At 41.9% G+C, this 12,547-nt stretch overlaps 1 protein-coding gene across 2 annotated transcripts in view; it reads right to left on the reverse strand.

Annotated features, from left to right (window-relative positions):
• Positions 1-10,202, reverse strand: part of CDK5RAP2 (CDK5 regulatory subunit associated protein 2) — an 84,012-nt gene extending 73,810 nt beyond the window's left edge. Inside the window, exons 1-6 of one of the 2 annotated variants that reach the window (XM_063352870.1) lie at positions 9,674-10,202; positions 9,428-9,489; positions 7,691-7,758; positions 2,949-3,059; positions 2,606-2,682; positions 1,159-1,282 (exon numbers count right to left, since the gene is read on the reverse strand). In XM_063352870.1, coding sequence (XP_063208940.1) covers positions 1,159-1,282; positions 2,606-2,682; positions 2,949-3,059; positions 7,691-7,758; positions 9,428-9,489; positions 9,674-9,963 — 732 coding nt within the window. In that variant the 5' untranslated portion in view covers positions 9,964-10,202. The remainder of the gene's footprint in view (positions 1-1,158; positions 1,283-2,605; positions 2,683-2,948; positions 3,060-7,690; positions 7,759-9,427; positions 9,490-9,673) is intronic. The other variant, XM_063352871.1, reaches the window with a different exon arrangement.
• Positions 10,203-12,547: the final 2,345 nt, after the last annotated feature.

The following is a 12,547-nucleotide window of genomic DNA, read 5'->3' on the forward strand; positions in this document are numbered from 1 at the left end:
ATCCTGATAGAAAATACCATCAGGAGATTGCTACCAATATCTTCCGTGACCAATTCATTCTTCGGAGATGGAAAAGCAAATATTGGAATATAACCACTTGTGCTAGTTCTGTTTACTTACAGAAAGAGCACTAGATGTCTATCCCCCTCACAAGCACAGCTACAAAATCCCATACCTACAGATAAGTGTATACAGTCAGTGATGCAAAACAATCATGAGCTTATGTATTTCTAGAATTTGACACAAACATTTCCAGCACAGACCATTCAGTATCAAATTTGTTCTTTACAAGAAACTGAACTTCTCCTTGCTCCTAAGGAAGCATGTTATTCATACAGAGAAATTTTTTTTGCCTTTACACTACAAAATGAAGCAAACATAAAGCAATTCCCCTGTAAAGATATCAGCAGTGGCTCAACAATAAATACAGGAATAAACTGTCTCAATCACAGACAGCAAGGAATTAAAAAAAGATGTTAATAACAACCCTGTGGAACAGGAGAATGTTATGCAAAAAGGTGATATAGTGACAGCAGAAGCCAATAACATGGGCAGATAAAGGTCAAACTAACAACAGAGTGTAAGGCATGCAGGCACAACACAGGGAAGTGCCCACTGGTTCACCTATCCAGAAGCTGCCACGAGTAGGTGGCCTCTCTCAGCCTATAGGAGTGGAGACAGAAACCTCAGATCCTGTGGCTTTCCATATTGCAATACTGAGATCCTCTATACAGATGGGAAGTGACCGGAGTGCTTACAGAGCAGTTTCAGCTATTTATGAAGCTGAGACCTTATCAGTAAATTGTTCAAAATCCAGTCCTTCTTCCTCTAAACAAACTGCAGTTCTGAAAACATAGCCTGCTCACACTGGAATTTAGGGTTAGATCTGTGCTGAATGTACCTAAATACCGCCAATAGGTACACGTTTCCTGAAGAACTGCTATCCCTCATATTTGACAGATCTAGTGCAGCTAAAACAACCTTTCCTTCCCTTTTTTTTTTTTTTTGGGGGGGGGGGGTGTCTGGTTTTGTTCTGGCTATGTTTCCAGGAAAGCTGAAACAATTTTGAAAATACAGGTAGATCATAATATCAAGTCTCAGACAATAGCACAAAGCCAGTACTGATTTCTAATTACTCCTTCAGTTTTGGCCACTCACCTCTTCCAGAAAGTTTATTCTGCTAGTCAGGATTTCTTCCATTTCTTGCATCTTCTTTTGCGCCTCTTCTTTCACATGCTGTATCTCGGCATCGCCACCCTGGGCCAAACTTTCAACTGCTTTACTGAAAGACCATAACATAGATAGAAGTCACATTGCATATCAGAGTGGAAAACATTTCAAGTGCAGGTGGCTGATAGATTATGCATAAGCAAGTGTCTTCCACTTTATCTGTACCTGCTCGTCACTTTAAGGTTAAATACAACTATCTATGCACTATACAGCAATTTTGGTGGTATGGTCTGGAGTTCCACATGCAAGCCTTGTCACAATGGATAAGCAAGCACTATGTATGTATGATGAAGTGTAACATTTCCTTCTTATTTTTAAAGCTTCCAAATACAGCATCAAGCCTTTGGTAGAGCTGTATTTTCTACAAAAAGCAGCGCTGGATTAAACTGAAGATACATAGCCCCTGAGACTTCTCCAATTGCTTTTCCAGTAATTGTTAATACCTTGTAAGAAAAGAACAGCTAGTGTTTCCTCACTCAACAAAGGATGATCACTTGTTTATGATTTCCCCCTAAATTTTGCTTCCCATTATGAACTTGTGCAAGGCTCCATTCAAAGCCCAGCAATACCTTTTGACAGCTACCTGGAAAGACGAAACAAAAATTAATCTGGTCCTCGGGAGCTACTTGAAACTAGGCCTTTCTGAACTACTGAAAAAAGGCTAACTGGTAACAATTCAATGCCATGTGAGGTAGGCCACACACACAAAGAAAATTCCACTGAAGCCAAGGCCCATGTAGCAGTCAGCAGCAGCCAGTAGCAGCCAGTCATTGCCAACCTGGATTAGTTTCAAACCAGACATCTAGAAGGAAGCAATTTAACAGGCTATTGTCAGCCCTCCAGCCATCCATTCCCTCCCCAAAGCATGTTTCACCTTGCCCATGCCATAAGACAATGTAGCATCACGTAATCTTTAAATATATTTTAAAAATTCTAATATTTATTTAGAAAAGAGGTTCTAACAGGAAAGCAGGAATTTTAAGTGTATTAATTTTTAAATTAAATTTAATTTTTAACTAAAAAAAAAATAATCACAAGATTCATTCTAGATTAGTTCTGAACTGCTCTCTCAGCCTTACTGAGAGAAGTTTTGCGTAGTGTCTTCTCAATCTAGCGCTGTTAAAAAAAAAAAAGTCCACTTCTTCACCTGTTGAGAGAATTAAGCTCTTCACCTAACATCTACAATAGGAATGCTAAGCCATTCCCAAGAATGTAATTTAAGAATTCATTGTAATGAATGAAGCAATTTCTAGATAAGTGCCTTTAAAATACTACTTTGGGATCCTCATATTCCTAGAGCATCAGGAAAAAACAAAAAGAAGCAAGATCTTGGAAATCCTAAGTAACAAACATCGAGAAATACACTGATACTTACGAGGCTTTGATGAGTAGTTTCTCTCTCTCCTGCAGATCACGCTTCAGACTTTCTATCTCAACTTTCAGCTCAATGTTCTAGGACAAAAGAATGAAAGTGTCTGGAGAGAATTCAGAGGTCACCTTACCCAAAAGTTGTTGGCAATCTGTAGATTACTTTTTGCTTGGACCAGCAAATATAAAGTATCATTGGGCTAAGAATAGCCTAGACGCATTTTAACTTTTAAAAATATGCATTCTTTCAATTTAGAGCAATAAAACTAGAAGCTAAAACAGGTAACCTCCCCACAAAACAAACTCTTAAAAAACGTATGAAATTCTATTAGATTATTCTAAGTGCATACGATTTTGTATATTTCTTCAGTGGGACCATCAAACTTCTGCTGCATTCGCTCCTCCAGAAAGTATATACGAAGCTTCAGGTTGAAGTTCTCTTTTTTCAGATCAGTGATTTGCTGTGAAATAAGAAAGAGAAATTATGCCATGTGTTTCAAAACAAGTAAAATAAAGACTGAAAACAACTATCATCTGGTTTTGCTCTCCACAGGACAAGATTAGAATTCAACCCACTGGACATGGTTAAACATGTACTTATGTGTGCGAGATATACAAACACACACATATATTCAAATTGTGAAGCTGTCAATAACAGCTTATGGTACCAAAGTCAAAATGAAAAATCCTTCCAAGACAGTGTCACCCAGGGAGATGCAAATACTCAAAGCCCTTTAATAGGTTTCTATCTTCTCCAGCTTCAGCACACATCACAACATTTTTATGGCTAGGGTGGTGTGACACAACTCTTTTCTCTGCCCCCACCATCCCCTTCCTCACCTGAACACGAGATCCTACTCTAGCCTACCGCTTCTGAATGTTTTGGGGTTTTGTTTGGGTTTTGGGGTTTGGTTTTTTTTTTTTAAGGTATATAAGCACATTGGCACACACATAAACTCTTTGTGTAAGATCTTATCATTTAGCATGTGTTCATTTTTAGCCCTGCAAAACTCCGAGACACTAGCACTTAAGCAAATAATAATTATAAAATAGTATTTTTTAAAATTATATAATATATGCTGTTGTGCAGGCAGTGCTCTTTAGAATGTTCCTTAAGTACTAAAACATTCTCTGACTTCACACAAAAAGAATCCAAGAGAATTTTTTAAATGTAAAAATATTAAGTAGTTCTTTATTCTATACAACAGAACTTGAATAAATTTTTAGATGTTATGTTGAAACAGAAGTATTTTCTTGGCAAAAGCTTGGGATGGTAGCCTTATTCATGGGGAGAAAAGCCACAAGCACACAAAGCATGTGAGTGAAATCAAACATCAATAAAACCTTTATCCCATCCTATGTTTCATAGTGCAATTCTTTGGGAAAAAATTGCTTACAATTTTTAACCTTCCTAGTAGAAGCAGTAACATAGTTGATGGCTTCATTAAAGAAAGGAGTCTCTCTCTAAATTTTTTTTAAGAGACTAAGCATAAAACATTCATTCAAATAAGACTTGTGTCCCCTGCCGTACGCTTTCAGCAAAAGGAAATCTAATATGTTACAGAGCTACTAATAAAATATTTATGTAGCCTTTTCCCAAACAGTATAGTACCACTTGTAAAAATTATTAGCAATACAATTCTTAAAATATTTGGCTCATGAAACCTAAGATTATTTTCTGTAACTGCACTCAGAACCGGCATCTGCAAACGATTCTTCAGTTTAATAATCTTTGCCCAGCAAGATGCCTCATCATTATTCACACAGTAAATATCATACAAGCAACTGAAAATACACTTGACAACACAAACTTTGTGGCCCATTCACACATCCTGAAGAAGCCTGTCTTTAGAAACAGCAGCAATACATATATTTAACTTTATCTTTGTTTCCCTACAATTGCAATTGGATGATCACAAACAGTAGTGGATATAAACTTGAACTATGCAAGTTACATCTGCTTAAAGCGTGATACCTCATGAGTATCACATGGTATCTTGGATAATTGGAAAAACTGTTTCAGAACATTCAAAGAGATGAAAGCACGAAAACAATGCAACTTTGTACTTCAATTCACATCACAGAGCCCAATGCAGAACACTGATCGAAACTTAAATCCTTATTTGGAATAAGCAAAGAAATTAAAGATTTCTTAAATGAAGCAAAGCTGCACAACTGGGTTAGGTCCTGCCCGTCTTGCTGTCAAGTTCAGCACTATGTTCAGCTAGTGAGAGCAGACCTTATAACATTTGGTTTGGGTTTGATTTTGTTGTTTTGTTTGGGGTTTTTTTTGGTTGTGGTGGGTTTTTGTTGTTTTTTTTTTTTTAAAAAGCTGCCAATAGATCATTCCTAACAGCCTTTGTTTGCTCATTCAGAAAATGTCTAAGTGCCAAAGACCCTCTGAAAATGTATCAGTTGAACTCCTAGTTAATCTTCACATAGTCGGTACATTTCTGAGTCAAAAGGAAAAAAAAAATTCAAAAGAACTCAGCATACCTTAATTCTACTCACATGTATTTCAGTGGCAACAGAATTAAACCAAAGAGCTTAAGGGTACTATTTTCAAAAGGCAAACAAAACGGACTACGCAATCATAAACCAAGAAGTGAAGCAAATGTCTTTGACATTCAGTTTCTCAGAGGAAAGTTAATTCAGGCAGACTACAATTAAAAAGTTATAGCTTACTAAAAGACAACATGTAAAATGTTAACAAGTTCACACTGGAAAAGGGATTTTAATGCCAATCCTCTCGACTTTTAAAGTTAAGGCATTTAAAGACTCGGTCTTGATTCCTTTATGCATTTTGATTTCTGTATTTAAAAAAGGAATGAAAGAAGAGAAATAGCAGACACTCCTTGAAAAAACAGGACACTGCAATACACTCTACACAGAAAACTGCACACCACAGACAGCATGGTAGCAAATACCACTTGCCTAGCTCAGTTTAGCTTCTTTCCAAGTCTGCATAGAGCCACATTTATGCAAAATTGCATCTGTCAGCAGAGGCTGTGGTTTCACAGCACACCACAGTTTTTGCCAGCAGAGGCCATTTTACAAGACAGCAAAACTCTAAGTGGGTTAGGAGAGACAAGAAAATACCCACAAATATTATTACTTAGTTCCCTAACTTGACACCATTTATCCTTTCTATTCACAAACATCTAATAAACTATAACAAGGTCCTCAAAGATGCCTTTTACTTTGCACATGTAATCACATTTTCTATCACAAGGTGGTTCCCTCCCATCTTGCAAGAAAGTGGGACACACCATAAGTAATAAAAAAATAAAATAATAATCTACACCTCTAATATTATCTAGCTCAGCATCTTCTCCAGGTCTAAACATAAAAGGACCTTTTCTACATGGATCCATCCTTTAGTAGCCATTCAAGGGTCATTACACCCATCGCGTTCTCTCTGAGCCACAAAGCAAGGAGCCTACTCTTTTCATTACTGCCCTCTCATATCCTGTATAAATAACGTTGCCTCAAAGATCAGCAAATTCATGCAGTAATATATACATACACAAACCATCTCCAAGCAGGAGATGCCAGGAACTTCACCTGCTAATTCAGATTTGTTTTAAAGTGGGCTAAGAACAGCCCTGCAATGTCAGGCCAAAAGCGCATCTAAACGCAGCTCCTACTGGATGCTTGGTAAGCAGTAGAACGACAAAGAAAGTAAATGCTCCCTTTCTCAAGTTTAGCCTTCCAGCTGCCGGCAATATTAAAGACTCAAAAACAGAAGTTATAGAAATATCTCTGCGTTTAAGTGTGTTCTTCCTTTACTTAAATGGATTTTTGAGCTCCATTATACTGTTGCATCCATAAAAACCTATGAGAAGTTTTACAGCTCAGTTTAACATAAGGGGTATGTACGTACCAGGGAGCCAGAGGTCTGGGGGGAGACCCCTTCTCCTCTACATCATACAGAACAAACAACAACAGATTTTTTCACCCCTTCTAAAGTTTTTTCCCCTGTGCAAACGAACACTGATGATAATAACCACTTGCAGAATGTACATTCTAGACTGAGGTCTTTGGCACATATCGCAGTAAAAAACTTTAAGCACCTACTGAATGCCAAGGCAGTGTCTTTCTACCCCAGCCAATACACAAAAACAAAAGAGAAAGTAAAATAGTTACAGACTGTAAAAAAACATCCTTCACCAAGGCTTTCCAAAACAAGCTTTAAATTCTGAGCAAAGAGCATAACTTTCTCCTCAGAGGGACATAAGGCCATGAGAAACTGAAAGAGTTTAGAAGAAACACTAATTTCAAATATAATAACGCTACAAAAGTTAACAGCAGTTACAGAAGTACACGAAAAACTGCAGACACTCGAACACATCCTAAAGATAGCAAGCCACGGCCTTATCTGTAGCACTCATCCTGGAGATGTTTCTTCACACAGTCATAAGAACTTGAATTAAACAATTTAAAACTTCTTACAGGGAAGTTGTCCTGCAACACAGCTACACTCCAACAAAATCATCATTCAGCAGTTATAAACAATTGGTTTATTCAATTTAAATAACCCATACAATTAATACATTTTTTAAAAATATATAATGTTTTTCTTTATATTCTAGTAAGTGTCAAAACCAGCTTTATCTACAGAATTGTCACAATGATACTAGACCTTTACAACAGAAGTATTCCAAACACACTCATACGTAATTATAATGGTAAAAGGTATTATACAGCAGTCAATGAACTAAAAAGTCAAATCTTGTACCAGTCTAAACAAAAATGAACGTGATGCTTCAGTGAAATAAATCAATTGCAGACTTGCAAACCAAGTTGTTATGTTTCTGGTGATTACATGAACTTTTGAGCAGACGGTGCCAATTTTTGTTTCACAACTTAAGAGCAGCAGTTGGCTAGTCTTAACAATAAAATTTTGCCTCGCTTTTTGAACACAATACTTAAGAAATGGAGGTTCAAAGCACAGAAGCCAGCTGGTCACACCTCCAACAGATCTTCGTTGACTGACAGAACTAAGAACCTGACTGGGAGAGTCAACACTTTAGCCAGCATGTTAGAAATACCATAGATCTGTCACCAAGTCTTATGTTAAAAGTCTGCTTACATTTTCGTAGTCCTTCATGGTCCGAGCTCTAGTTGGTGAGACTGTATCTTCTGTCACATCCGGTAACACTGAACATTTACGAAGACAGAACAAGTTCAGACAGCGGAATCTCTAAGCTAGGCTTCAATTTGGCAACAGCAAAGGGCTATGCTAATCTAAACATAACAAAAGTACACCACCTTTTGGGAAGCCAGGGAGGCATTTTTTTGCTCCTTGTTTACATTACGTGTTAGTGCTACTAAGTAGTTAGCATCTAGATCTCTTTCTGATCACAGTAAGTTGTCTATCACTTAAGCTCCCAAATTCCAACATCACCCATTTAAGCCAAGATGTACACTGAAATTAAGCTATGTGAGGTACGCTTTCAAGAATAACTGCTCAGAGCAACTGCAAAGGACTCCCATATTAGCATTAAGTCCTATTAAACTATTAGAAAGCAGTTCAAATCTTTCAGTATCTTACTGGTCACAGGCCAGGCCTCCACCTTGGGCTCAGGGAAGCCACGGACAGAGGAAATGGCCACTTTCTAGGTTCCCAAAATGTAATCCCTGCTGAATATATATCTACTTAAACTTCTCTTTGCACACACGTTCTATAACAGCCACATTGAACAGGACTGCATAACTCACTTCCACTCAAGTCTGTGAAAGTAAACTTTTAATCAGAATAATGAGGCTGTATAGAACATCTAGCACTTACATAATCTTAAATATAAAGCAGAGGTAGCTGAGGACTCTGACTCTCATACTAACTAAGAGAAAATACTTCATTTAAAGTACTTCCAAAGTTGTTATGCAAGTATGTATAGCAGTCTTGAAAATAACCCAAAGAATACCAGCCAGTGGTTTTTAAATGCTGACATTCTAATCAATTTCACAAGATAGCTTTCCTAGGACACATGCAGAATACCGTAACATTATTTCACAGCTTTGGTATGTTTCTTGTATTTGCTTCCTTTCATGAACAAATAGATCTTCCTGGTAAACCATCTAATTTGTCTAAGTTTCAATTACATACTTCATCTATACAATGAAGTCAGCCAAGTAGTGTTACTGGACACATGCATGCATAAAGAGAAATCAAAAACATACACCTTGAGTTTACATAGGCAGGTTTCAAAATAATACTATTCAGCCATTTTAGTTTAAAATAAGAGTTTCAAGCAAGTTTCTCACACCTGAAGATGAGCAGAGTTCCATGGTCACGAATATGGGTACGTGGCTATCAGTAAAAAACATACTGAATTACAGCTTCTATTCAACAGGAATTAGATCGAATGCTTCTTAACCCACAACTAGATAAACGCGGAGATACTAAGTCTAGATCAGGTCTTCGGGCAGGATGTAACTCTGCACAGCTGAACTGAAAAACCCAATGATACGCACTACCCAACTTCCCTAAAACTACGTAGAATATGAAACAGTAATATTGCCTTCCTGAACATTCTAAGTATTTTAAGTGCACGAGCCACAAAACCAGTAATCACCTTATGTAAGACTCAGAGCCATAATGACCACAGGTAACAGAGCTGCCAGTAGCAACTGCAGCAGTTGCTGGCGGTTTTATAGTATTAAAAAGACGCAACTTACAAAAAGCTGCATTGCTTAAAGCCATTTGCTGCCTTTTTTCCCTCAGGCACGAGGTTTTTTTCCCTCAGGTTACGAGCCCCGCAGGCAGCGCCGAGCCAGGCGCCTCCGCGCCCCGCACAAGGGGCTCCCTCCCACCATCCGGCCTTACCTTCGCCGCCAGCCGGGCCGGGCCGGGGGTTCCCGCGGGAGACGTCTGGCAGCTGGGAGACGCTGAGGAAGAAGGAGGACACCGCTGAGGAGCCGAAAACCCCGAGCGGTGCCGTCCCCCCGAGCGGTGCCGGCAGGCCCGGCCCCGCCACACGCACCGGCGGGAAGGGGGGCGGAGGGCCCGGCACCCCGTCCCGGCGCGCCAGCACAGCGCCTCAGCCCTCGCCCAAGCACCCTGCCCGCCTACCTGCCCTCAAACGCCACCGGCAGCGTCGGGTCTTCCACCAGCAGCGAGTCCATGGCAGCACCGACCCGCGGGTCCCGCCGGCAGTCAAGAGTCCCGGCTCCTTTGTGCGCCGCTTTGGCGGCTTCGCTGGAATTCAAACGCCTGCAATCGCTTCCGCCATCTTTGCGTCGACGGAGGTGAAGCAGATGAAGCCACGGCGGAGGAGCGTCCGAGGGGAGCACAATAGAAACTAAGGGAGACCCGCCATGTTTGCTGCGGGCGGCGGCTGAAGTTGGGCGGGCAGGCGCCATGTTGGCTGAGGGCAGAGCGGGGCGGGGGATGATGGCGACTGCCAGCTAGGCAAAGGGAGAAAAAGCCGCCGGGCGCCATCTTGAGTGAGGGAAGCCATGGAGACGTCCGCTAGCCGCCATCTTTTGCAAAGCAGGACAGGCGACGCGTTTAAGCCGCCGTCTTTATTGAGGGCGCAGCGGAGCGTTCCCGGGCACAGCTGCCATCTTTGCTGAGGGCGAGCTGGGCGCGCCTGTTGAGTCGGTGGCGAGGGGTCTGAAGGGCCCGGGCGAGGCTGAGGGACAGGGGTGGGCGCATGGCTGGGCGGCGGTGAGAGGTCCCCCCGAGGGTGCCTTGGGGCCCTGCTCCAAGAAGCATGGCGTTGGAAGAGGCTTTTGCTGGGCTGTGCTGACATCCCGGGCTCCTGCCAGTCCTGGCAGAGCTGCTGGAGCTGATTGTTTCCATGTCCTCTGCAGCGCCAAACCATCATCAGACTTGGAGAGAGAAATAATTACACTTTAGTTTCAAATTCTAGTCACTATTCTTTGTAACTGGCAGGGGTGAAAATCTGGGAAGGCAGCTGCGTTCGTCATCCGTCCTGCATTGAAGCAGGCTGAGTTTGAAACAATCGGGGCGGGGTTTCGTAAAGCAAAGATGTAAACGTTGCAGCTGTCCCACTTTTTCGGGGAGACAACTCAATTACATTGAACATTGCAAAACACAGTTAGAAATGCTAAATTGAAGTGAATGCCGCCATTGCTTCCCGTCCTTGGTGCTGCCGTCCCTGAGGGCGCAGGGCAGGGCCTGGCCTGGGTGGGTAGGGGGAGCTCCAAACCTCGCCTGGCTTCTCCTGCTCTTGGCCCTCGTTTTTAATTCATTACTGGAAACCTGCATGTAGGATTGAAATACTTTCCTGCAACATTTACGACCCCAACCAGGGCATCGTGCTAGGACTTGCTCTCAGCATTACCTGTAACGTGAGGAAGCTCCGTTCCAGCGAGACACTCGCCTGCTCTCACCCGCAGGAGTAACCATCTGCTTAAGCCTTAGATTTGGTTTCCTCTTCATTACCGAGTGTGTCAGGTTTCACGTACTCACTATCGTGTGTGCTGTCTCAAGGGGATTCTTACCTGGCCAGCAAACAGGACATGGATAAGGGCTGACCATGGGCCATGGTAATTTTGCGGTTTTATTATTCCGAATTGTCATGGTGCCCTGTTAGCTCCATTTTCTGCAAGTACCTGCTCCAGCTCTATTCAAAACAGATCAAAGTTGTAAGCCTGTAGAACACCCTAGAGGGGTGGTAGCGGCCACTACAACCACTGGATGTATATGGTCATGGTGGGCTTCCCATCCCTGCTTCTGTTTTTCAGTTTTGTGTGTAAGTGCATGATGGAGGAGCTGTTAGTGCCCCAAACTGCCAGGAATTGCCAGGCACTGCTTAGCACAATGAAGCTCTTAATCTCATCTCCTGTCCAATTGGATGTCCCTCATGCTTTGCACTTGGGGTCTGATGATCCTAAGAGACGTTTGGTCCCTTCAACTCCCCCCATGGCCCTTGAGAAACATTTGTCACCTTACATGACTGGGTCCCCCTGTTGCAGTGGCCTCACCTTCTGCCAAGCTGAGGTTAAGTTTGCAAAAATCAGGTCTGCCAGATGGTGCCCAGAATCTGTTCAGTGTCCTGAAATGTGGCCTTTACATGTTTACAGAGCAGATCTTCATGAATGAGTCCGCTTACTGAAAGGATGACACCAATTGGCTCTTGTTTTAAGGTTACAGTAAGGTATTACATATTTGATGCGTGCCATTAAATCAGCACCCATCAGCCCCAAAGCACAGCGCAGCTCATTCACTGCTGGTGTGCTATGGGCTGGTAAAGCACCTCTGTGTCCTGCAGAGCCACAGTGCACATCCCAACATACTGTCCCCTTCAAAGGGAAATCAGGCAGGGCCCTCCTTGTTAAGTTTTATAACTTACTGAAAATGGTTGTTTGACGGGACAAAGGCATATAGATATATACATATACAGAGATACACACAGGACATGATGGAAAATTTCCCTGGGTCCACTGCACTGCCTAATGTTTTAAAATCTGCATCAGCACCAAGAAGCTGCGAGGGACAGAAAAGGGCCAGGAAAACGTATTGTTTTAGAAGCAGTTAACAACTTGCCTTCTGATAATCTGCTTAATGTTGTTTTAACCCTATCTTAATTAGTGGGCACATTTGGGGAGATTACGCTAAAATCCTCGTACCAAGAAGCTGATTTGGAAACAACGCCTTTCTACTTTACAAGGGCAGCCCGAGATCCTACCAACTCCGAAAACAAAGTGATGAAGGGAGTCCTAGGAAAAGAAATACTTATGGTAGTGTAATGGTATGGATGAGGTGACCCACAAACTCCCAAGGAGCAGGATGAAAAGGCAGCTGCTCTGTGTGCTGTGGCTGAAGTGTGATGGTGGGCCTGAGGAGGACGGGACGGACGTCGCCGTGAGCTGAGCACGCGTCCTCTTTGCCACTCTGTTTCTCAAGTCCCTAATCTGGGTACCCCGGCTCAGCATTGTTTATGCCTCCTCCTGTTATAGTTTCTGAGCAAAATTCCTC

The sequence above is a fragment of the Chroicocephalus ridibundus genome, chromosome 15, assembly GCF_963924245.1.
Source record: "Chroicocephalus ridibundus chromosome 15, bChrRid1.1, whole genome shotgun sequence".
NCBI classification, from domain to species: domain Eukaryota; kingdom Metazoa; phylum Chordata; class Aves; order Charadriiformes; family Laridae; genus Chroicocephalus; species Chroicocephalus ridibundus.